The sequence below is a fragment of the Cherax quadricarinatus genome, chromosome 68, assembly GCF_038502225.1.
Source record: "Cherax quadricarinatus isolate ZL_2023a chromosome 68, ASM3850222v1, whole genome shotgun sequence".
NCBI classification, from domain to species: Eukaryota; Metazoa; Arthropoda; class Malacostraca; order Decapoda; family Parastacidae; genus Cherax; species Cherax quadricarinatus.
In genome coordinates this window covers 5901677-5926385 of record NC_091359.1, presented here as the reverse complement: position 1 = coordinate 5926385, position 24709 = coordinate 5901677, and the positions used below count along the sequence as shown (strand labels likewise).

Sequence of the window (24709 nt, the reverse complement as noted above, 5' to 3'; positions counted from 1 at the left end):
GTGTGTGGGCTGAGTGCACTAGCAATTGAGCTACACAACACCTTAAGACTACAGAGGCATATCATTACATATTATTATTAGAAATAATTGGTTGGGTTACAGTCTAGTAAGTTTATAAGTGCTATCTTTTACATTAGCTGACATTATAGGTATGGAAACTAAACAAAACAGAATCAGAACCCCTGCCAATAGCATGTGGAGTTCCCCAAGGTAGTATTCTGGGTCCCTTATTATTCCTATGTTATGTAAATGACATGCCCATCAGTGTCAAGTGCAAACTCCTACTGTATGCAGATGACAGTGCTCTGTTAGTGTTAGGTAAAGACCCACAAGATATAGCTTATGTACTATCACTAGAACTAGAGTCCTGCAACAAATGGTTAGTAGACAACAAACTATTGCTACACCTCAAGAAAATGGAAGCCCATACTCCTTGGCATGAAACAAAAACTGAAAAGGGTAAATAATTTTAATGTCCAGTGTAATGGGGAGCCCATCACTTAAGTATCTTCAGTGAAATATCTGGGAATCCCCTTTGAACCATGCATGACAGGAGAATTGATAGAGAACAGTGTAGTAAAGAAAGTGAATGCCAGACTAAAGTTCCTCTACAGACAAGCACAGTGTCTACCTACTGAGGCTCGCAGGACCTTATGTCTAGCTCTTATACAGTGTCATATGTCTTCATGGTACTCTGCCTTGACAAAAAAAAACTGAAAGATAAACTGCAAATCACCCAGAACAAAATGGTAAGATTCATTCTGGAGCTGGGACCAAGAGAACATGTTGGCCAGGATGAATTACAACAACTGGTTATGCTGAATGTTGAAGACAGAGTAAAACAACTGATGTTAAATCAAGTTTATAAAATTGCTCACAAACAATGTCCAGAATATCTTGTGCCAATTTTGTCAAGGTTGGGAACCGCAGCAATCATAGTACTAGGGGCAGAGAGCACAACTTTGTAGTACCCACAGTCAGTGGCCAGGCTTCAAACACCTTTTATTGTACAGTAATAAAGGTGTGGAACAGACTGCCTGCACATGTCAAAACCAGTTATAGCATGAACCAGTTCAAGAAGAGAACCAAAAGTTGCATAATAAATGTAGCAGAAAGGGAGAAGAATAATTTTTTATTTAACACATGTAAATATAAATAATTAATTTTACCTTATTCCTGTATATCTCATTTAGAGTATAATAATAAGATATTATCTCCTTTATTATGTAATAATAAGGTACGTATTAAAAGGACCCCAGTGGAAATAAGTCACTTTGCCTTTTTTGGGTTATCCTGGGTACTCTACACATGCTGCTATGTATCTGTGTAACTGTAATTGTGTATACCTGAAGAAACTTAATTACAAAATACAGGAATTATGGAAATAAGTAATTTTTTCTGACTTTTGAACCATGTATGATAATTGTACATATATGTACCTGTACCTAAATAAACTTATTAACTGGTGGGTGCCTGCACATACCAATAATTGCATTACATAAATAACTCGCACATATTATTATTATTATTATTATTATTATTATAATCAAGGAGGAAGCGCTAAACCCGGAGAATTATACAGCACCTGGGGGGGGGGATGTGGAAGGCATTCAGGCTTAATTCGGGGAACTGGAGCACAGATCCAATTACCTAGATCAAGAGCCCCTCACCAACATCAAGGAACTTTCCTTGAGGGGAATCATTGCATTAAAATTTCATTACTCCCAAGTTACTGTACACCGGCCTAAAAAAAAATAATTGGAGCCGAGAGGATGAGGCGTTCACAAGTTAGTAAAATTAGGTAAAGTTAATACAGTTAGGTAAAACTGGGTCAACCACTTAATGTATCCGGTCTAGTTTACCTAATTAATATTACTTTCGTAATTTACTCTAAACATGAATGTTTATATTGTGACGTCATGAAAAACTCGAACACTGATTGACTGGGAGGTGACGTCACGAGCAACTCATGCGTTGATTGGCTTGCAGGATTCTTTGGGTAGATTTGAATTTGCTTCTCAAAGGTAAACAAGACGTCAGTGGGGCTGCTCAGCACAATTTTGAAGGAAAAAATGGCGCAAAATATCGCACCAGGAGTAGTTAACGCCTCAACTTCCATGAAGAGCAACACCGAGCGAGCCATCGCGGGTAGAGATTCACATTCCGTGAGTAAAAGGTAAGAAAATGGTAGGATTTAAATGGCTCGAATGCTGGTGCTTTAACAGCTGTGTTGGTGGGGGGCAGCCTTCCCTCTCCCAGGTAACCTGCACCTCCCTCTCCCAGGTAACCTGCACCTCCCTCTCCCAGGTAACCTGCACCTCCCTCTCCCAGGTAACCCGCACCTCCCTCTCCCAGGTAACCCGCACCTCCCTCTCCCAGGTAACCCGCACCTCCCTCTCCCAGGTAACCTGCACCTCCCTCTCCCAGGTAACCCGCACCTCCCTCTCCCAGGTAACCCGCACCTCCCTCTCCCAGGTAACCCGCACCTCCCTCTCCCAGGTAACCCGCACCTCCCTCTCCCAGGTAACCCGCACCTCCCTCTCCCAGGTAACCTGCACCTCCCTCTCCCAGGTAACCCGCACCTCCCTCTCCCAGGTAACCCGCACCTCCCTCTCCCAGGTAACCCGCACCTCCCTCTCCCAGGTAACCCGCACCTCCCTCTCCCAGGTAACCCGCACCTCCCTCTCCCAGGTAACCCGCACCTCCCTCTCCCAGGTAACCCGCACCTCCCTCTCCCAGGTAACCCGCACCTCCCTCTCCCAGGTAACCCGCACCTCCCTCTCCCAGGTAACCCGCACCTCCCTCTCCCAGGTAACCCGCACCTCCCTCTCCCAGGTAACCCGCACCTCCCTCTCCCAGGTAACCCGCACCTCCCTCTCCCAGGTAACCCGCACCTCCCTCTCCCAGGTAACCCGCACCTCCCTCTCCCAGGTAACCCGCACCTCCCTCTCCCAGGTAACCCGCACCTCCCTCTCCCAGGTAACCCACACCTCCCTCTCCCAGGTAACCTGCACCTCCCTCTCCCAGGTAACCTGCCCCTCCCTCTCCCAGGTAACCTGCCCCTCCCTCTCCCAGGTAACCTGCCCCTCCCTCTCCCAGGTTACCCGCCCCTCCCTCTCCCGGGTGACCCGCGCCCCCCTCTCCCGGGTGACCCGCGCCCCCCTCTCCCGGGTGACCCGCGCCCCCCTCTCCCGGGTGACCCGCGCCCCCCTCTCCCGGGTGACCCGCGCCCCCTCTCCCGGGTGACCCGCGCCCCCCTCTCCCGGGTGACCCGCGCCCCCCTCTCCCGGGTGACCCGCGCCCCCCCTCTCCCGGGTGACCCGCGCCCCCTCTCCCGGGTGACCCGCGCCCCCCTCTCCCGGGTGACCCGCGCCCCCCTCTCCCGGGTGACCCGCGCCCCCCTCTCCCGGGTGACCCGCGCCCCCTCTCCCGGGTGAACTGCGCCCCCCTCTCCCGGGTGAACTGCGCCCCCCTCTCCCGGGTGAACTGCGCCCCCCTCTCCCGGGTGACCCGCGCTCCCGGGTGACCCGCGCCCCCGTCTCCCGGGTGACCCGCGCCCCCGTCTCCCGGGTGACCCGCGCCCCCCTCCCCCGGGTGACCCGCGCCCCCCTCTCCCGGGTGGCCCGTGCCCCCTCCCCCGGGTGGCCCGCGCCCCCCTCCCCCGGGTGGCCCGCTCCCCCCTCCCCCGGGGGGCCCGCGCCCCCCTCCCCCGGGTGGCCCGTGCCCCCCTCCCCCGGGTGGCCCGCGCCCCCCTCCCCCGGGTGGCCCGCGCCTCCCTCCCCCGGGTGGCCCGCGCCTCCCTCCCCCGGGTGACCCGCGCCTCCCTCCCCCGGGTGGCCCGCGCCTCCCTCCCCCGGGTGGCCCGCGCCTCCCTCCCCCGGGTGGCCCGCGCCCCCCTCCCCCGGGTGGCCCGCGCCCCCCTCCCCCGGGTGGCCCGTGCCTCCCTCCCCCGGGTGGCCCGCGCCTCCCTCCCCCGGGTGGCCCCCGCCTGCCTCCCCCGGGTGGCCCCCGCCTGCCTCCCCCGGGTGGCCCCCGCCTGCCTCCCCCGGGTGGCCCACCCCTCCCTCTCCTTCACACTTCAATTGAACCTCTCGTCTCTTTCCTAGGTCTTAACCTTATTGCTTGCCCGTTTCCTCCAGGCATTATACAACTCCCAATGGGTTTAGCGCATCTGTGAATGTAGCATCTTTTACAAGGACACCAGTGAAAATAAGTTGCTTTGACTATTTTGGGGGTTTATTCTAGGTAATTTACACTGTATGATAATTGTACTTGTGTGTAACTGTACCTAAATAAACTTGCATACTGTTTTAAGGAAACCTACTACTGAATGCTGGATGACATCCTCATGGCCTACGTAAGTTTATCAGGTGCCCTACTGGCCTCGCCCATTTCTGTATATAAGCCATACTGTGTGATAGGAAAATGTATTGGGGAGGGAATACCTCATACACCTCTTCCTCATACACCCATCCTTAAAATCTCCCCACTATTCCCTACCTTCAAATTCTCCCTCCCTCAAATCCCTCACAACTGGTTTATTCATTCATATATGTACTGTACTCAAAATTCCTAAACACCACAAATGATGCAGTTGAAGTTTTGGCAGTAAAGATTCAGAACCAAAACCTTGCCATTGTGGAGGTAAGCCACTTGATACAACTTCCCCAACAATTCAAGGAACAGATTTTGAAAATTGACTACTGTCTGGGAAATCTCCCAAGCCCAGCCCTAAATATCTTGTTGCTGGGTGATTTCAACTTAAGACACCTAAAATGGAGAAATGTGGCAAATAATGTTTTATGAGAGATAACCTCTAGGAGGCCACTCAGATGAAAATTCACACACCCACACGAGCTATTAAATCTCTGCAACAAATTGACCTTAAGCCAGCAAATAGTGGAGTCAACAAGACTAGAAAATACACTTGACCTTATCTTCACTAATGATGATGATATATAACAGTATTAGACATCCCCCAATGAAAATGCAGGGGCACCATTAGTATGCTAAGACACGACATAGTGTCAGGGGCCCAAGTTTGTTTGACTGCCTCCCAGCATACATAAGGGGGATTACCAGTACGACCCCAGTGTGTCTTCCAGAGGGTGCTGGACAGACACCTAAAGTCAGTACCTGACCAGCTGGGCTGTGGTTCGTACATTGGTTTGTGTGTGGCCAGGAATAACAGCCTGGTTGATCAGGCCCTGATCCACCATGAGGACTGGTCATGGATCGCATCACAGGGGGCAGTGACCTTCAGAATACCCTACAGATTCAAGATGGAAAATCTTGCACACCAGTAATAGTTGAATGTTGCTTCTTGGCAAATTTTCGTGATGAAATACTGTATAGTATAAATTGTATACATGTATTACTGAGTGGGTTTTACATTAATTATAGTACGTATTATGGTGTTTGAATAATAAGGAATGTAATTAAGTCTAATAAACCCCACCTAACCCAACATAAGTTACCTAATGTAACTTAATCTTACTTAGCCACTGGATATCCTCTGCATCTTTGTTGCCGTGAATGGCCAGGCCAAAATACTAAATGTTGATGCTCTGATGTGCTTCTCATGGCAAAAAATAAAAAAGTGTTTTCTCCAATATCTTCCAAAATAATTTGCCCAAGAAATAACTTCTGTGGTGTACATAGCTTGTATTTTTTTTTTTTTTTTTTTTTCAACAAGTCGGTCGTCTCCCACCGAGGCAGGGTGACCCAAAAAAGAAAGAAAATCCCCAAAAAGAAAATACTTTCATCATCATTCAACACTTTCACCACACTCACACATTATCACTGCTTTTGCAGAGGTGCTCAGAATATAACAGTTTAGAAGCATATACGTATAGAGATACACAACATATCCCTCCAAACTGCCAATATCCCAAACCCCTCCTTTTAAAGTGCAGGCATTGTACTTCCCATTTCCAGGACTCAAGTCAAGGTTGGTAGACAGCAACCACCCAGGGAGGTACTACCGTCCTGCCAAGTGAGTGTAAAACGTAAGCCTGTAATTGTTTTACATGATGGTAGGATTGCTGGTGTCTTTTGTCTGTCTCATAAATATGCAAGATTACAGGTACGTCTTGCTACTTCTACTTACACTTAGGTCACACTACACATACATGGACACGTTTATTTATACACACTCATCTGAGTTTTCTTTGATTTTATCATAATAGTTCTTGGTCTTATTACTTTTCCTTTTATATCCATGGGGAAGTGGAATAAGAATCTTTCCTCCGTAAGCCATGCGTGTTGTAAAAGTCAACTAAAATGCCGGGAACAATGGGCTAGTAACCCCTTTCCCTGTAAAGATTACTAAAAAGAATAAGAAGAAGAAAAATTGTCATAGCTTGTATATGTACATAAAATATAAAATAATGTCTGATTTCCAAGGAGCATCCTTCAGTTATAACCCAAACTACAGTACTACTATTCAGGGTACAATTAAATTTCTTTTCACAGTATGTACAGTATGTAGCTTATGGCTCTTATTCCTTCAGTATACATGTACAGTGGACCCCCGCATAACGATCACCTCCGAATGCGACCAATTCTGTAAGTGTATTTATGTAAGTGTGTTTGCACGTGTATGTTTGGGGGTCTGAAATGGACTAATTTACTTCACAATATTCCTTATGGGAACAAATTCGGTCAGTACTGGCACCTGAACATACTTCTGGAGTGAAAAAATATCGTTAACCGGGGGTCCACTGTATATTAAATTATCTTTCTAATTTAGTAGATTTAGTATGAGATTAGATTATGGTGATGGACTATGGAGGCTTTGAGCCTTGGTAACATGACTAGATAACAGTACAGTATTTAAAGATTTTTCAAGACGGGGAAAAGAGCCCAGCATAAAAGGAATCCTGTTTCTCAGAAGGTAGTACCATATCTTCTGCGGAATTGTCTACCACCCTCCAACCTATAAGTAAGCTTATTTTTCAATAATTCCTTTGATGCATTCAAAATTACAATTTTTATTTGTGAAGCTTTATGCTGTGGTTTTAGAATTCTTAAAAATTTTGTTGTGCATATTATAAGATTTCTGATTATTGTATATTTTGTATATGCAATTATTTGAAATATACTGTACTCTGAATCATTTAATGTATAATGGTGATATGTCAGATTGCAACATGAGCTGATGACACTGATGATGTCCACGGACAAAGGAATCTCGGCATTTCCTGAGGGAGACAACCTGTTCAAGTGGATCGGCACACTCACAGGCCCAAGCGCTACAGTAAGTATCTAATCTTAATGGCATAATGTCTTGTCTTCATGCTCTTCCTTTAATTTTATACATGGTTTATCAAAATTCATGGAAAACCATGCAGTGTGTTGGACTACAGTTGTACCTTGACATACGAGTTTAATTCATTCCGTGACTGAGCTCGTAACTCAATTTGCTAGTGTATCAAATCAATTTTCCTCATTGAAATGCCATTAATCCGTTCCAGTCCCCCCAAACACCCCAGTTTTTTTGTTATGGGTTTTTAAATAAGAAAAATGTATTTATAAATAAATTATTTTTGCCTTTTTTGCCAGGTCCCACCAATGTTTTAGAAATGCTGGAGTATGTGAAACTCCTTGAAGCACGGTGTAAGATGAGTGTCACTCCACTGCTGACAGTGTAGCAGTGGAGTGACATTTGATAATCGTGCACTGCCTTGGCTTTATTTTTCACTGTTACACACAAACATGTCTGTCTGTTTGTTGGTCTAGTTCTGTCTGTTTATCTGTCTCTGCTTATGTGTCTTTCTGTCTACCTGTGTTTGTCTTCCTGTCTCTCTACTTGTCTTTGTCTAAGAGAGAGAGCCACTCATGAACCAACAGGTATTACAATGCAGAGTTGTCACGTCTGATTTCTGAACAAGTGAAAATGTGTATTGCTTGCCAGTTAAGCTTATTATACCTTATATCTACAAGCATAGTATAGCACTTTGGATTTTTGGGGTTATCCTAGGTAATTTACATTATGTATAAATATTTATGTGTACCTGAGAGAGAGAGAGATACAGACAGACAGAAGGAAACAGAGACAGCCAAAGCAAATTAGCCAGCCAGCTGGCCACCCAACCAGCTGGCCTGCCGAACATATATTACACGTTCCAGAATTGTTTCTCTTTACTTAGGTCATACATTATAGAACATTCTGGCAGGATGACATTACCAGCGGTATCAAAATTGAAAAGATGTTACACACTGATTATTATCGAGGTTTTTAGTATTTCCTTGGTATGTCCTGCAAGTGGCGGCATATCTGAAGCTCACTTGTAACTCTGATTTTGGCTCACAACTCAAAGCAAAAAACTGACCAAGCGACAGCTTGTAACTCAGAAAACTCGTAAGTCAAGATACCACTGTATTTGTAAATGATAATTTAAAAAGTATGTGTTGAATTCCTCTCACATATGCATTAAAATGTTTAACTAATTTATTCTAAGAGCTATCAATAACACCTCACTAGTTGCTGGAATGAAATGCTGGACATATTTTTTTCCCCACATTCTAGCTGTTATTTCCTGTAATAAGATTGTTGCCCTTTGTATACAGTAGTCCCCCTGTATCTGTGATAAATACGTTCCAAGAACTACCATGGATACCTGAAGCTACGGATAGTGGCGAACCCTGTGTGTGTCGTTTTTCATGTACATACACATCTATGATAAAGTTTAATTGATAAATTATGTACAATAAGTGGAAAATTAGCACTTGTTTCACTAGTGGGAAACACTTCATGACTTAGGTTTTGAAGAACTGCCATCATCACTGTTGCACTTTGTGACCATTATTGAGCAAAATTATTTTTGGGCTACAGTAAACCATCGATAACTGAAACCATAGAAACTGAATCTGTGGATATGGGAGTTCTACTGTATGTGTACCTTTCTCTCATATGTAAAACTTTCATTTTTTTTTTTAAATTTCCTTGGATTAAATCTTAGCCATATAATTTAATTTATTTAAAACATTATATATTTTTAACTATAATACATAAAAGAATACAAGATGGTGATATCATTTCACGTATTATAACTGAAACCTTTTCATGGACATGTGAAACGAGAAGTTAACCCCTTGACTGTCGCAACCCCCAATCCTGAAGTGTCTCCTGGTGTCGCAAAATTTAAAAAAAAAAATAATATTTTTCTTATGAAATGATAGAGAATCTTTTCCCGATTGTAATGACACCAAAAACACGAAATTTGATGAAAAACTGACGGAATTACACTCTCGCGAAGTTAGCGACCTCGGTGATATTTACAAATCGGCGATTTCGCCCACTTTGACCCCTATTTTCGGCTAATTCTATTGTTCCAGTCGACCAAACTCATAGCTATTTCTTTAGAACTCCATTTTTTTCTATCGATTGAGTACAAGAAACTGCCCATTTACCGATTTCAACTACCCAATAACATGGTCAGAAATTTGCAATTTGGCCAATTTCACGAAAATTAAAAAATATGACAATTTCAAAATACGGTCCAGAATGAACAATGCAGGCATTCCTGGCTCTAAAATAACATTTTCTTTGTTCATCAGTCACATCTCCAAGCCCCTCTGATATTACTCTTGCTTTCTATTTTGAATTTTTATTCAAACAAAAAATAGAAGATTTACTGTTATGCAGACTACTGCAATATTGTAATAATTGTATAAATAACATCAACCCATTCATGACTGCATATTAGAATGGCTAGTTGGACATTTATTGGATAATGACATCATTTGTTTACTTTTGAACATCGGCAAAAATCAAACATTTCCCCTACTTTGAGCTCCATTTCCAGGTTCTTTTTAGAGTAAAATCAATCAAAATCACCTCTAATTCTATAATATGTTTTCCATTCTATCAAATGAGACCAAGAAAACAATAATACAACCATAAATACTATACGAAAATAGACCACAAAGTCGGCATTTTAATTAAAAAAACGGTCGGAGTTTTTTTTTTCTCATTATGCACTGCATGCTCCAGGATTTTTTTATGTGGTGCACACTGACCACACAGACCCATTCTCTCACATGTGAGCCTACCAGCTTTCTCCTGCTTGATTTGAAGCCGCTAGAATTTATGAGTATATATACGTCAAACACGGTACCTCGTAAGACGTATATATACGACCTCGACAGTCAAAGGGTTAAGGAAAGAACATGCCTCAGTAAGCTTTGTATAACTGTATAAATTTGAGAGTAAAAGGAAAGAAATTGAACTAGAAATAGCTTATACAGTAAGAAAGAAAAAAATACAAAGAGAAATTGGTAATTACTGAAAGGTTAATGTAAAACTATAGAACATGTACTACTGTACATATTCTGTTTGGCTGTGTACAGCCAAAGAAATGAACAGCAATTTGTATAAAATTTTAAAATGTGTTTACGCCCTGTTCCATACTGTGTCCTCCCTGGGCAACTTCATTTATTTATTTATTTTAAAGGACTGTGAGCTCCAATGATACTACTGTACATCCCATTATTGGCCACAGTTAATGAAGGAACATATAATTTGAGCAATATTTACTTGTCATTTTACAGAAAGAAATCAGGTGTGCTTGACAGTTTCTAAAACATCTTTGAACTCACTTGTCAGGTTCTTGATAAATTAGACACATGTGCAACACTTGGGTATCTTTATTAAGGAAACATTTCACCACACAGTGGCTTTATCAGTCCATAACAAAGGAGAATGGGATAAGAACAGGAGTTTGAAGTAATCAGTCTCTCGGCCTTGAGCGATGTGGTTATTCCATCAATCTTGAAAAGAATACAGCATATGTGCGAAGTAGCTTGCATACCGTAGGCAGGAGAGGTGCAGCAGTCGTAGGTGGTATCACATTTGTCCAATGTGGAAGTAGGTCATGCCCATGTCAGGTTCTTAGAACACTGATGTTTATTGTACTGTAATTCAATACCCTTTCAATTTCTTAGAATATTCTTTGTATGTATCGGCTTCTCTTAGTATTTTCACATTTACACCGAAATGATGCAGAACTGTACATCCCTTATAAAGCTTGCAATAATTCATAAGTTATTACAATGTATATAATTTTATTTCAGGTTTATGAGGGACTAACTTACAGATTGACATTAGAGTTCCCAAGTAGCTACCCATATTCAGCCCCAACAGTCAAGTTCATCACCTCCTGTTTTCACCCTAATGTTGACCTGCATGGGAACATCTGCCTAGATATTTTGAAAGAAAAATGGTCTGCATCTTATGATGTGCGGTCCATTCTTCTTTCCATTCAGTCATTGCTCGGAGGTAAGTTATTGATGAGTGTAAATGCCACAGTTCTGAAGCATGTAGATACAAAATATGTACATATTAATTATTTATTAATACAGTGCACCCCCGCTTAACGATCACCTCCAAACGCGACCAATTATGTAAGTGTATTTATGTAAGTGCGTTTGTACGTGTATGTTTGGGGGTCTGAAATGGACTAATCTACTTCACAATATTCCTTATGGGAAAAAATTCGGTCAGTACTGGCCCCTGAACGTACTACTGGAATGAAAAAAGTTCGTTAACCGGGGGTCCACTGTATACAGTTATTATCATGGGGTAATGTTAAACCTGTAGGGGTCATGCAGTGCCCTTCATTAGCACTAAGGCACTGCCCCTTTAAGGGGTTAACGCAGGCATACCTCACTAATACAGTGGGTTAGGTTCCAGACTGCCACTGTACAGCAAATCATAGCATTTTTTCACTTGCCAGGGCATGTAAAAGCCTAAAATAATGTTTAGACTATTATTATTATTATGTAGTAGGTTGGTAGACAGCAACCACCCAGGGAGGTACTACCGTCCTGCCAAACGAGTGTAAAACGAAAGCCTGTAATTGTTTTACATGATGGTAGGATTGCTGATGTCTTCTGTCTGTCTCATAAATATGCAAGATTACAGGTATGTCTTGCTACTTACACTTAGGTCACACTACACATACATGTACACATTTATTTATACACACTCATCTGAGTTTTCTTTGATTTTATCTTAATAGTTCTTGGTCTTATTACTTTTCCTTTTATATCCATGGAGAAGTGGAATAAGAATCTTTCCTCCGTAAGCCATGCGTGTTGTAAAAGTCAACTAAAATGCCCGGAACAATGGGCTAGTAACCCCTTTTCCTGTAAAGATTACTAAAAAGAATAAGAAGAAGAAAATTGTCAAAGTAGGAAGTCTGAATGTGCGTGGATGTTGTGCAAATGATAAGAAAGAGATGATTGTGGATGTTATGAATGAGAAGAAGCTGGATGTCCTGGCTTTAAGTGAAACAAAGCTGAAGGGGGTGGGAGAGTTTCAATGGAGAGGAATAAATGGGATTAGGTCAGGGGTTTCAAATAGAGTTAGAGCTAAAGAAGGAGTAGCAATAATGTTGAAGGATAAGCTATGGCAGGAAAAGAGGGACTATAAATGCATTAATTCAAGGATTATGTGGAGCAAAATAAAGATTGGATGTGAAAAGTGGGTTATAATAAGCATGTATGCACCTGGAGAAGAGAGAAGTGTGGAGGAGAGAGAGATTTTGGGAAATGTTGAGCGAATGCGTGGGGTGTTTTGAATCAAGTGTGAGAGTAATGGTGGTTGGGGATTTCAATGCTAAAGTGGGTAAAAATGTTATGGAGGGAGTAGTAGGTAAATTTGGGGTGCCAGGGGTAAATGTAAATGGGGAGCCTTTAATTGAGCTGTGTAAAAAGAGATTTGGTAATAAGTAATACATATTTTATGAAAAAGAGGATAAATAAATATACAAGGTATGATGTAGCACGTAATGAAAGTAGTTTATTAGATTATGTATTGGTGGATAAAAGGTTGATGGGTAGGCTCCAGGATGTACATGTTTATAGAGGGGCAACTGATATATCGGACCATTATTTAGTTGTAGCTACAGTTAGAGTAAGAGGTAGATGGGAAAAGAGGAAGGTGGCAACAACAAGTAAGAGGGAGGTGAAAGTGTATAACTAAGGGAGGAGGAAGTTCGGTTGAGATATAAGCGACTATTGGCAGAAAGGTGGACTAGTGCAAAGATGAGTAGTGGGGGGGTTGAAGAGGGTTGGAATAGTTATAAAAATGCAGTATTAGAATGTGGGGCAGAAGTTTGTGGTTATAGGAGGGTGGGGGCAGGAGGAAAGAGGAGTGATTGGTGGAATGATGAAGTAAAGGGTGTGATAAAAGAGAAAAAGGTAGCTTATGAGAGGTTTTTACAAAGCAGAAGTGTTATAAGAAGAGCAGAGTATATGGAGAGTAAAAGAAAGGTAAAGAGAGTGGTGAGAGAGTGCAAAAGGAGAGCAGATGATAGAGTGGGAGAGGCACTGTCAAGAAATTTTAATGGAAATAAGAAAAAATTTTGGAGCGAGTTAAACAAGTTAAGAAAGCCTAGGGAAAGTATGGATTTGTCAGTTAAAAACAGAGTAGGGGAGTTAGTAGATGGGGAGAAGGAGGTATTAGGTAGATGGCGAGAATATTTTGAACTTTTAAATGTTAAGGAAGAAACAGAGGCAGTAATTTCATGCACTGGTCAGGGAGGTATACCATCTTTTAGGACTGAAGAAGAGCAGAATGTAAGTGTGGGGGAGGTACGTGAGGCATTACGTAGAATGAAAGGGGGTAAAGCAGCTGGAACTAATGGGATCATGACAAATGTTAAAAGCAGGGGGGGATATAATGTTGGAGTGGTTGGTACTTTTGTTTAATAAATGTATGAAAGAGGGGAAGGTACCTAGGGATTGGCAGAGAGCATGTATAGTCCCTTTATATAAAGGGAAAGGGGACAAAAGAGACTAAAAATTATAGAGGAATAAGTTTACCGAGTATACCAGGAAAAGTGTACGGTAGGGTTATAATTGAAAGAATTAGAGGTAAGACAGAATGTAGGATTGCGGATGAGCAAGGAGGTTTCAGAGTGGGTAGGGGATGTGTAGATCAAGTGTTTACATTGAAGCATATATGTGAACAGTATTTAGATAAAGGTAGGGAAGTTTTTATTGCATTTATGGATTTAGAAAAGGCATAGGATAGAGTGGATAGAGGAGCAATGTGGCAGATGTTGCAAGTATATGGAATAGGTGGTAAGTTATTAAATGCTGTAAAGAGTTTTTATGAGGATAGTGAGGCTCAGGTTAGGGTGTGTAGAAGAGAGGGAGACTAGTTCCCGGTAAAAGTAGGTCTTAGACAGGGATGTGTAATGTCACCATGGTTGTTTAATATATTTATAGATGGGGTTGTAAAGGAAGTAAATGCTAGGGTGTTCGGGAGAGGGGTGGGATTAAATTTTGGGGAATCAAATTCAAAATGGGAATTGACAGTTACTTTTTGCTGATGATACTGTGCATATGGGAGATTCTAAAGAAAAATTGCAAAGGTTAGTGGATGAGTTTGGGAATGTGTGTAAAGGTAGAAAGTTGAAAGTGAACATAGAAAAGAGTAAGGTAATGAGAGTATCAAATGATTTAGATAAAGAAAAATTGGATATCAAATTGGGGAGGAGGAGTATGGAAGAAGTGAATGTTTTCAGATACTTGGGAGTTGACGTGTCGGCGGATGGATTTATGAAGGATGAGGTTAATCATAGAATTGATGAGGGAAAAAAGGTGAGTGGTGCGTTGAGGTATATGTGGAGTCAAAAAACTTTATCTATGGAGGCAAAGAAGGGAATGTACGAAAGTATAGTAGTACCAACACTCTTATATGGGTGTGAAGCTTGGGTGGTAAATGCAGCAGCGAGGAGACGGTTGGAGGCAGTGGAGATGTCCTGTTTAAGGGCAATGTGTGGTGTAAATATTATGCAGAAAATTCGGAGTGTGGAAATTAGGAAAAGGTGTGGAGTTAATAAAAGTATTAGCTAGAGGGCAGAAGAGGGGTTGTTGAGGTGGTTTGGTCATTTAGAGAGAATGGATCAAAGTAGAATGACATGGAAAGCATATAAATCTATAGGGGAAGGAAGGAGGGGTAGGGGTTGTCCTCGAAAGGGTTGGAGAGAGGGGGTAAAGGAGGTTTTGTGGGCAAGGGGCTTGGACTTCCAGCAAGCGTGCGTGAGCGTGTTAGATAGGAGTGAATGGAGACGAATGGTACTTGGGACCTGACGATCTGTTGAGTGTGAGCAGGGTAATATTTAGTGAAGGGATTCAGGGAAACCGGTTATTTTCATATAGTCGGACTTGAGTCCTGGAAATGGGAAGTACAATGCCTGCACTTTAAAGGAGGGGTTTGGGATATTGGCAGTTTGGAGTGATATGTTGTGTATCTTTATATGTGTATGCTTCTAAACTGTTGTATTCTGAGCATCTTTGCAAAAACAGTGATAATGTGTGAGTGTGGTGAAAGTGTTGAATGATGATGAAAGCATTTTTTTTTGGGGGGGGGGGATTTTCTTTTTTGGGTCACCCTGCCTCGGTGGGAGACGGCCGACTTGTTGAAAAAAAAAAACTATTATTATTAAGTGCACAATAGCATTAGGCCTAAAAAAAATGCATAAGTAAAATATTTTTTTTAAACTGACCAAAACTACCGTCTTAAAAGCAAGGCAAGCGCTGAAAATAATAAACGTTATTTTTTTTCTCTCTCTCTCTCTCAACAATTATCAAATGGTATACAATACCGACAGGTTGGTAGATAAGACACATAGGCAACATTTAGGCAACTTTATTCCGAAACGTTTTTGCTTACACAGTAGGCTTCTTCAGTCGAGTACAGAAAGTAGGCAGGAGCAATAGAGAGGAGAAGACGATGTACAGTCCATCACCCTTGACGTCGTAGATTTGAGGTTGTCAGTCCCTCACCCTGGAAAAGTGATGGACTGACTACATCGTCTTCTCTCTAAATGACCAAACCACCTCAACAACCCTTCTTCAGCCCTCTGACTAATACTTTTAGTAACTCCACACGTCCTAATTTCCACACTCCAAATTCTCTGCATAATATTTACACTACACATTGCCCTTAGACAAGACATCTCCACTGTCTCCAGCTGCCTCCTTGCTGCAGCATTTACAACCCAAGCTTCACACCCATATAAGAGTGTTGGTACCGCTATACTTTCATACATTCCCTTCTTTGCCTCCCTAGATAATGTCACAGTGCAGCCAAAGACCCAAAGTGAATGTGAATATAATTGAAAAGTGCTGTATTAGTGAAGCACCAAAGCAAGTGCCATATTAGCAAAGCTCTCTAAAGCGAGTGCTGTATTATCAAAGTGCCATATCAGTTAGTTTATTTACTGTAAATTTAAAATAATAAATTAGAATTGGAATGCATAACAAATATTCGTGTATACTAATGAACTGCGTGGTGGTAGGAGGTGCTCCTTCAAATTTTCGCTTTTTTTTTTTCAACAAGTCGGCCGTCTCCCACCGAGGCAGGGTGACCCAAAAAAGAAAGAAAATCCCCAAAAAGAAAATACTTTCATCATCATTCAACACTTTCACCACACTCACACATTATCACTGTTTTTGCAGAGGTGCTCAGAATACAACAGTTTAGAAGCATACACATATAAAGATACACAACATATCCCTCCAAACTGCCAATATCCCAAACCCCTCCTTTAAAGTGCAGGCATTGTACTTCCCATTTCCAGGACTCAAGTCCGACTATATGAAAATAACCGGTTTCCCTGAATCCCTTCACTAAATATTACCCTGCTCACACTCCAACAGATCATCAGGTCCCAAGTACCATTCGTCTCCATTCACTCCTGTCTAACACGCTCACGCACGCTTGCTGGAAGTCCAAGCCCCTCGCCCACAAAACCTCCTTTACCCCCTCTCTCCAACCCTTTCGAGGACGACCCCTACCCCGCCTTCCTTCCCCTATAGATTTATATGCTTTCCATGTCATTCTACTTTGATCCATTCTCTCTAAATGACCAAACCACCTCAACAACCCCTCTTCTGCCCTCTGACTAATGCTTTTATTAACTCCACACCTTTTCCTAATTTCCACACTCTGAATTTTCTGCATAATATTTACACCACACATTGCCCTTAGACAGGACATCTCCACTGCCTCCAACTGTCTCCTCGCTACTGCATTTACCACCCAAGATTCACATCCATATAAGAGTGTTGGTACTACTATACTTTCATTCATTCCCTTCTTTGCCTCCATAGATAACGTTTTTTGACTTCACATATACCTCAATGCACCTCTCGCCTTTTTTCCCTCATCAATTCTATGATTAATCTCATCCTTCATAAATCCATCCGCTGACACGTCAACTCCCAAGTATCTGAAAACATTCACTTCTTCCATACTTTGCAAACATTTATTCCTTGATTTAACCCTGTTGCAGTGAGTGCTAAAGGTGCACTGTTTCCCTATGTCTGTGGCCACAAAAAACAGATAAGTAGTGTAACACTAGAAACAAAACTAGAAATTTTAAAGAGGTTTGATGATGGACTTCGAGGTGTGGTTTCGTTATGTCTTTTTGCTTAGTTTCCAAGAGCCTATCAATAACATTGAGGACTTGCTGTACATTAGAACAGTGTGAAGTTGGGAAAATCTACATAGCCTGGTTTTGTACAGGTACTGTATATTATGCAGTGCTTTTGACTTAGCTTTAAATGTCAAAACCTTATGGTGACATTGAAAAGTTTGTTCCACTAAATGTTAATACTTTAGTAATATTAAACCTATAGGGATCATATAGTGCTTATGTTCAGACATAAATTAGGCAAAAAGAATGTAGAATGAATGCTAAATTAGTGCAGAATTGCACGGTGAAGTCTCTGGGCCTCTAAGGGGCCCAGGGACTTGAAAAAGTACTTTACTTGATTCTAATGCAGAACAGCATAAGACATAGCATATTATGAAGGAACAATGAGGAGAAGCAGAGCAAAGGAAAGGCATGGAAACTAATTTTTTGGCATATATGAATAAATGCTCAGTAATTTTAGTGCTGAGTTCTAGGTGACCTTTTCATATATACAATACTAGGTTCAGATTTGTATTTACTATGTTATTAAAGGGATATGTGCTTCTAGTATTTTAAATTTTTTCCCCATACTCTGCAGAACCAAACAATGACAGTCCTCTTAATGGCCATGCAGCTGAACTATGGGCTAACCAGGTAGCATACAAGAAGCACCTCATAGAACATTACAAGAAGGCAAATGGAGAACCATAATTAAGCTGGTCCCACTTCACATGCATATGTATGAATTTAAGATTTGTTTTTCAGTATATCATATTTGTGTTGTGCAAGAATGTGTGCTGAGTGACTTCAAACAGGGTATCATCAGTAGTACTTCAGTTTATCTGGGTTTCCTAGCTTGGTTCTCTTCTATTTAAGTATAACTAGATACAGTGAGCTATTTCCATTTTGTGACAGTATGTCAGACAAATAATATTTCTGTATCTCAGAGGATAAGCATAAGCTATATAATTTTCTTACATCAAACTGGCTAAGCTGCACTGTATTTAATTGAAAAAGAATGAATGCTTTAACTGTTAGGAAGTGTGAGCAATACTTTTTAAGTTAATATATTTAGATATCTATGATGTATGATAGTTTACAATAGTCATTGTGTACATTATACTGTTAAAAATGGTTTTGTTTTATATCGTGAGTTACAGTATTTATTTCTTAACCTAAGGAAGTCCTGGCCAAATTTAAATGCTAATGTTTCTCGTACCTTCACCCTTTGGGATGGATTACATCCCCTCAGGAACTAAAAATACATTAGCTGTGTTGGTGGCTGACCAGGTGTTTCAGTGAATATATTCAGTCATACATTTTCTAACCTGTAAGTGCAGTAATATCACATAACTTTACCGGCTTCTTCTTCTTCCCTTTTTGCCGTGTTGTTTGCAGGTCCAAAATGGTATACCCGCCGGACGGCTTGCCGCTTGGTCTCTTCTCACTCCATAGTCCTTTTTAAGAAGTCCTTACTTGTGTTACAACATCAACCCAGATCTAGGGCACCCTAAGGCCACCCCACTGGTTATGCATTCTCCACTGCGCAGTGGAACCTTCCAGGGCCTTAACTATGTACAACTCAATCTTCGAGGCTGGTAGATGAAGATCTTTGAGTATTTTGTACGTTTTTGGGGACATAACTCCCCTCCAGGTAATATCACTGCTCCGAGGACAACTTCTTGCGGGTCAATAGGCCGTATGTTGATTGTAGATGGCTCCACAGCGTTGTCCCGAAGTTCGTTGTATAGATGAAGCTGCTGGGTCGCCCACCGGGCTGTCCAGGATCTAATCTGCCCGGTGTCGTAGTACTCAGCCTTCCGTCGATACTTATCTGCTATAGTTGAAATGCCAGAATCACTTGCTATTTTAATGTCGAGCACGTAAGCCTTTTTGTTTTCCACATCACAAATTAAGAGATCCGGCTTAAGCATAAGAACATAAGAACGAAGGAACACTGCAGAAGGCCTACTGGCCCATGCGAGGCAGGTCCAAGTCTCCTACCGGCTTAAGCCAATGCACCCAACCTAGTCAGGTCAGGTCACATTGACTTAAGGGAGGAACACGGCAACCGACCTGGGTTGTTGGAATATGCGGCTCCTTGGCTACCGCATGGTTCTTCTGCATGCAGTCTGAAGAGATAGCATCCATGATGTTATCATGCCGTCAGACCCGTTGTCCATGGAGCTGCGGGTAAACCTGGAGAAGGTGTCCCAAGGACTCTCGTTGATCACAACCCTCACAGGTTGTGTTATTCTGTCTTCGTCCTCTTGCTCGTCTAGTCTTAGTTGGCATTAAGTTATGCTTGATTTTTAATGCATCCACGTAAGAGGCCCCCTTTAATAGACTTGTTCCATTCGTCATCCAATGATGTACTTGGGGGACTAAATGATGTTCCTTCAGTCCTGCCCCATCCAGCGAACCCAACAAGGCTTTTGTCCATTCCTTGAGCTCCTGCTTCCTAGTTGTTACAACCACATTCCTCACTCTACTCTTGCCTATGAACCTCAATGCTTTCAGGGTGTTCGGGTGCAACGCCAAATTCCGTATAGTGCTATCCTCAGAGTTGTGAAATGCATCCAACGTGTTTCTTCGCAATATAGGAACTCTTGTTGATGAACAAATACATCCCAAACCCCTGGCAGCTGCTGGAGCGTAAAACACACCTAGTGATGTGTCTTTGGAAAAATTCAGCCACTTTCTTACATTTTGCCTAATTAGTTTGTCCGACGTCTTCAAGGTATTCTGACAGACGCCACCGAGCACCATAATATGTATGATGCCAGGAATCAGGTGCTTATTTAATATATATAACCGCTGTTGAGGATTCAGGGGCGCCTCATCTAGAGAGCTCGAAGTTTCTCACGCAACTTTTGTATATCTGGCTTTTCCCTACCAGCTGAAGAAAAATGCATTCCCAAGTATTTATACACGGCTGTTGGTTGCAAGGATCGAACTTGAGCTCCATAAATTTCTGTTTTATGCGTCATATCTACGTACCACTTCTTAACTTTTGGAACTGTTTGGATCTTCAATGTGGCACATTTTTGCAGATTTATCTCTAAACCTGACGCTTCTAAGTATATATAAGTATATACAAATAACCCGCACATAAAAGAGAGAAGCCCACGACGACGCCTCGGCCCGACTTGGACCATTGACAAATTCACTGGTCCAAGTCGGGCCGAGGCGTCGTCATGGGCTTCTCTCTTTTATGTGCGGGTTATTTGTGTATCGTTCCAGTCACGGTATTGTGCCTTTTTTGTTATTTATTTGCTTCTAAGTATTTTAAAAACAGCTGCAATTGTGCATTAAGGCCTTGCTCTGACTCGGCTACTAACACTACATCATCTGCAAAAGCTAAGGCAGACACCTTATGCTCAGCACCACTCATTGGCCATCCAACTTGTTTATTTAAGGCCAACAGCGCTTCATTCATTACTATATTAAAGAGAATACAAGACAGAGGGTCCCCCTGCTTTACCCCTCTACACACCTTTCCCTCTCTACCTATAACTTCAGTTGACGCATCATAGTACGTCGACATAATATAATTAATCACCAAGGGAGGCACATTATGGATCTGAAGTGCTCTCCTCACCGAAGAGTGTTTACCGAATCATAGGCTTTCTTGACATCTAAGAATATTGCATATAGAGGTTTACATCTATCCTTACTTTCGCTAATCACCGCGTCCAACAACATTACATTCTGAGCCAGGCCATCTGTGGGCAGAAAAGCTCTTTGCGCCATGTAGAGAGGAACCCACTGAACGCATCTTGCTGCTAAAATCTTATGGAATACCCTAACAATAATGCTTGATATAGTTATCGGTCTATACTCCAGGATTTTCAGGTTGATCAACCTTCGGCAGCAACACAGTTCTAGCCTTCCTGAATACCTTAGGCAGGTATCCAGTGTACAACCAGATGTTAAACAAATCAACCCAGAACTGCTCCGGAAACATTTTCAAATCTTTAAGCATCCATCCATCAGGACCTGGTGCAGAACTACCGTTGGACGCAGCTACTGCTCTTTTAAACTCTTCCAGTTCAACAGGTAACTGCAATTGCCATAGCTGATCTTCCACCACAGTCTCCACCGATCTTATATCTTCTTCAGATGGTCTAACAAACAAATTCAACCAAAACTCTTGTAGTTGATCTTTACTTACATTTTGCTGTTCTGGGGCGCCTAAGCTCCGCCATCTTCCATCAAGTACCATCTTCGCACACTTAGTTCTATCCTTGTGGTATAGCTTCTGGATGTCCCTATACAGCTGTCTTCTTTGGGCTCTTCTACCACCCCTATTGTTGTTATACTGGGGGGCATTTCCTCTGTGAGCAGCATCGCCTTCACTCTTAGACATACCTCATCTAATATACTCTGTACAGCTAAAAGACACACTCCACCAAATACATTTCCCTCATTTAAAACATTTAACACATTAATACCAATATCCCCTAAACCCTCCCGCATTTTCTCCACACAACGTGTAACAAAGTGTATCATGTTCTGTAGTTTCTGACATGTGTTTGCGTATGTACTAGGGTCAATTGTACTGAGTAGGTGCTGTGTTAGTGCTTGTACTGTTGGAACACTCATATTGTGGGAGATTTCAATTCCATAATACCCTTCCCTGCCCCCAATTTGGTTGCTTCGCGCCTCCTGGCGGTCAACATCTTGAATCCTTAAACTACCAACATCAACAGTATCAGACATAAGTGTCAACTAAAGCTTTATAGGAAGCCATCCTCCTGTGGCCCTTAATTGCTTCAACCGACCTTCTGGTGTGGACATCCGCCAACAACAAATTCATCCCCGTAGGGACACCATAACCAACTCTTACTTCTTCTTTCAGGATCTTCACCTCAGCCATAGCCAACACCACTTTCTCCTCTTTGGTCCATCTGGTCTTCACATGAACAGTTGCTTCCTTCACACCCCTATGATATTCGTCAGGGTGCTTCTTTCTCGTATGAATAGACAATCCACTCTTGCTCGTACACACCAGACCACACACAAGACACCGAAATGGAGCTCCATTTTCATGCCATTATACTTAAGGACTTCTCAAATAACACACAAGATGAACATACGAACTGCCATTTGGCTCATTCATGTAGACCGAGTTTCAATTCTGTTTCTTGTAAGAAATGTATACTAAACCATTCTTTCTGTTACAATGAATATTAGAAGGGTTCTTGCAGGTGGCATTTTGTCTTTGTCTTTTGCCATTTATAAAATATTTTTCATAGACTTTGTAGTATATACAGGTGACTCCCTAATTTAAGAATGCCATACTTTCCCTTTCCTGCATCCCCTGTGCATTTATGACCCTTCTTCTTTCCCCTGGCAAGCTAGCTTCTAAAAACATAATCTTGGTGTATGCAATTCATTCCTAGAAGTAGAGCCCCAATTTATAACACTGCACTTTCGGGAAATAACAGTTCAACTGATGCCGATAACTGCAGAGCCAGTCAGGTTATAAGTGTGAGGATCACTTGTGTATGAAAGACATATAGAACATAACTTCTCTAGCTTTTTTTTTTTTTTCCTTAGCCTGTTGCAGCCACCATAAATGGAGGAATTACACATCCACGTCTGTACTGTAGTAGGTTCACTGGCCTTGTCCTGGCCTGGGTCTTTTCCAGATGGTGACCTGGTGCATCCACATCTTATTTGAAAATTGACATATCCCTCACAAGTATTCTACAGCAGAATAACTACAGTAGTTTTTGTAATTATGTAATAGTTTTGCTGATCATTGTGTGGCATCTCCCATAACCTTTGGATTTTGTATATGGTACAACCTTTGGATTTTGTATATGGTACATCATAGTGTACACTTTTGTATTAGTCAAGCTATGTAAAAGTTTTGCTTTGGGATACTTCTTATGATGATGTTGAATTAATCCAACATTGTTTATGCTGTTTTAGACCTCTTATATTGTCTTTAATGATATTGCCCCACTCTCATTTTACCTAATATAGTTTTTAGCAAAATTCTTTTTATCTTCACATTTCAAGAAAGTGCTTTGCTACTGATGAATGCACTATATGCTTCATTTACAGAATGATTTTTTATATTTTCATTTTTCACTACTGTGTTGCAAGTACAGTAACATAACTGAGTAATACACTTGATTTGTAATGACCATGTTTTTCTGGAAAGACAGATGAAGAATGGGTGGCGATAATTGTGTGTTGAATATTTGAGTCACCCGGTGTTGGTAGGAAATTGAAAATGGATTAAAAAAAAAAAAAACATGACTGAAACATTTGTATTCTTCCTTTATGTACAAGTGAAAGACTTACTATACACATCAACTGGCTGTGAAAGTATAGTAAAATAAAGTGCTGTATTTTATTATATCCAAAATATTTGATATAGTGAAAAGAAATTCACCTTGAGATGTAAAATTACTTAGTAGATTGGTTAGAGCCGAAATATAAAATAAGTGTATTTAGAAGCAGTTATCCTCATACATGAAGATGGTACGTTGTAAAAATAATGGAAATTTTTTTGTAAATGAGAATACTTGTTTGCAGTGTAAAATTAAAAGTATTATTTTAAAATGACTTTTACAGTTAAACTAGTGTTGGATATTTTAAAACTGCTACATCATCTTTTGAATGTAGATATTAGCATTTTCTTGCTCAGTAAGTCAACCCAAAAGGGTCATACAGCAACTAATTATGTTTAGTGCTTAATTTGATTATATTATTATTAGGTGATTTAGTGATACCTACAGGAGGGGAGTATTGATGAGGATGTATTCCTCTTCTGAAGTATTGGTTTGAATGTCATTCTAAAACATATTAATGTAATTATCAGAGCATTGTGCAATATGCGTGGTGATAAAAAAAATAAGTGAATAGTATGAAAAAGCTTTAAAATTCTTTTGTATTGATGTTGAAGCTTGATATTTAGGGCATTTGAAATGCAAAAAAAAAAAAAAAAAAAAAAAATGAAAATGTTACACAACATAAATGTGCAAGAAGTTATTTGAAAATTGCATGTAAGTTTATTAACATGGAAATGTGAAAGGTAAACAGGTTGGGGTGCAAGATTAGACACTGAGAGAGAGATTTTGAGAATATGTAACTAATGCATAAATTGAGAATTTTTTAAATTATATAAAATGTTGTTTATCATGGTAATAAGTATCTAGAGATTGAGGACAAATATTATCTTGCAATTCACCTATATGAAAAAGTGAAAAACCGAGTGGTAATGTAAATGTTGATAACTGTATAAAAATTAGCATAAC

At 41.3% G+C, this 24709-nt stretch overlaps 1 protein-coding gene across 2 annotated transcripts; it reads left to right on the top strand.

The window, feature by feature from the left end:
- Positions 1–1983: 1983 nt before the first annotated feature.
- On the top strand, positions 1984–24413 carry vih (ubiquitin conjugating enzyme vih). Of its 2 annotated transcripts, XM_070099639.1 has the most exons (5): positions 1984–2176; positions 7144–7258; positions 11077–11281; positions 18034–18174; positions 22998–24413. In XM_070099639.1, exons 1-4 carry the CDS (start codon positions 2073–2075, stop codon positions 18144–18146), a joined length of 537 nt encoding a protein of 178 aa, XP_069955740.1. In that variant the 5' UTR covers positions 1984–2072; the 3' UTR covers positions 18147–18174; positions 22998–24413. The 2 variants fall into 2 exon arrangements, with proteins under 2 accessions (XP_069955740.1, XP_053645711.1); XM_053789736.2 differs by having other exon boundaries at positions 18034–24413.
- Positions 24414–24709: the final 296 nt, after the last annotated feature.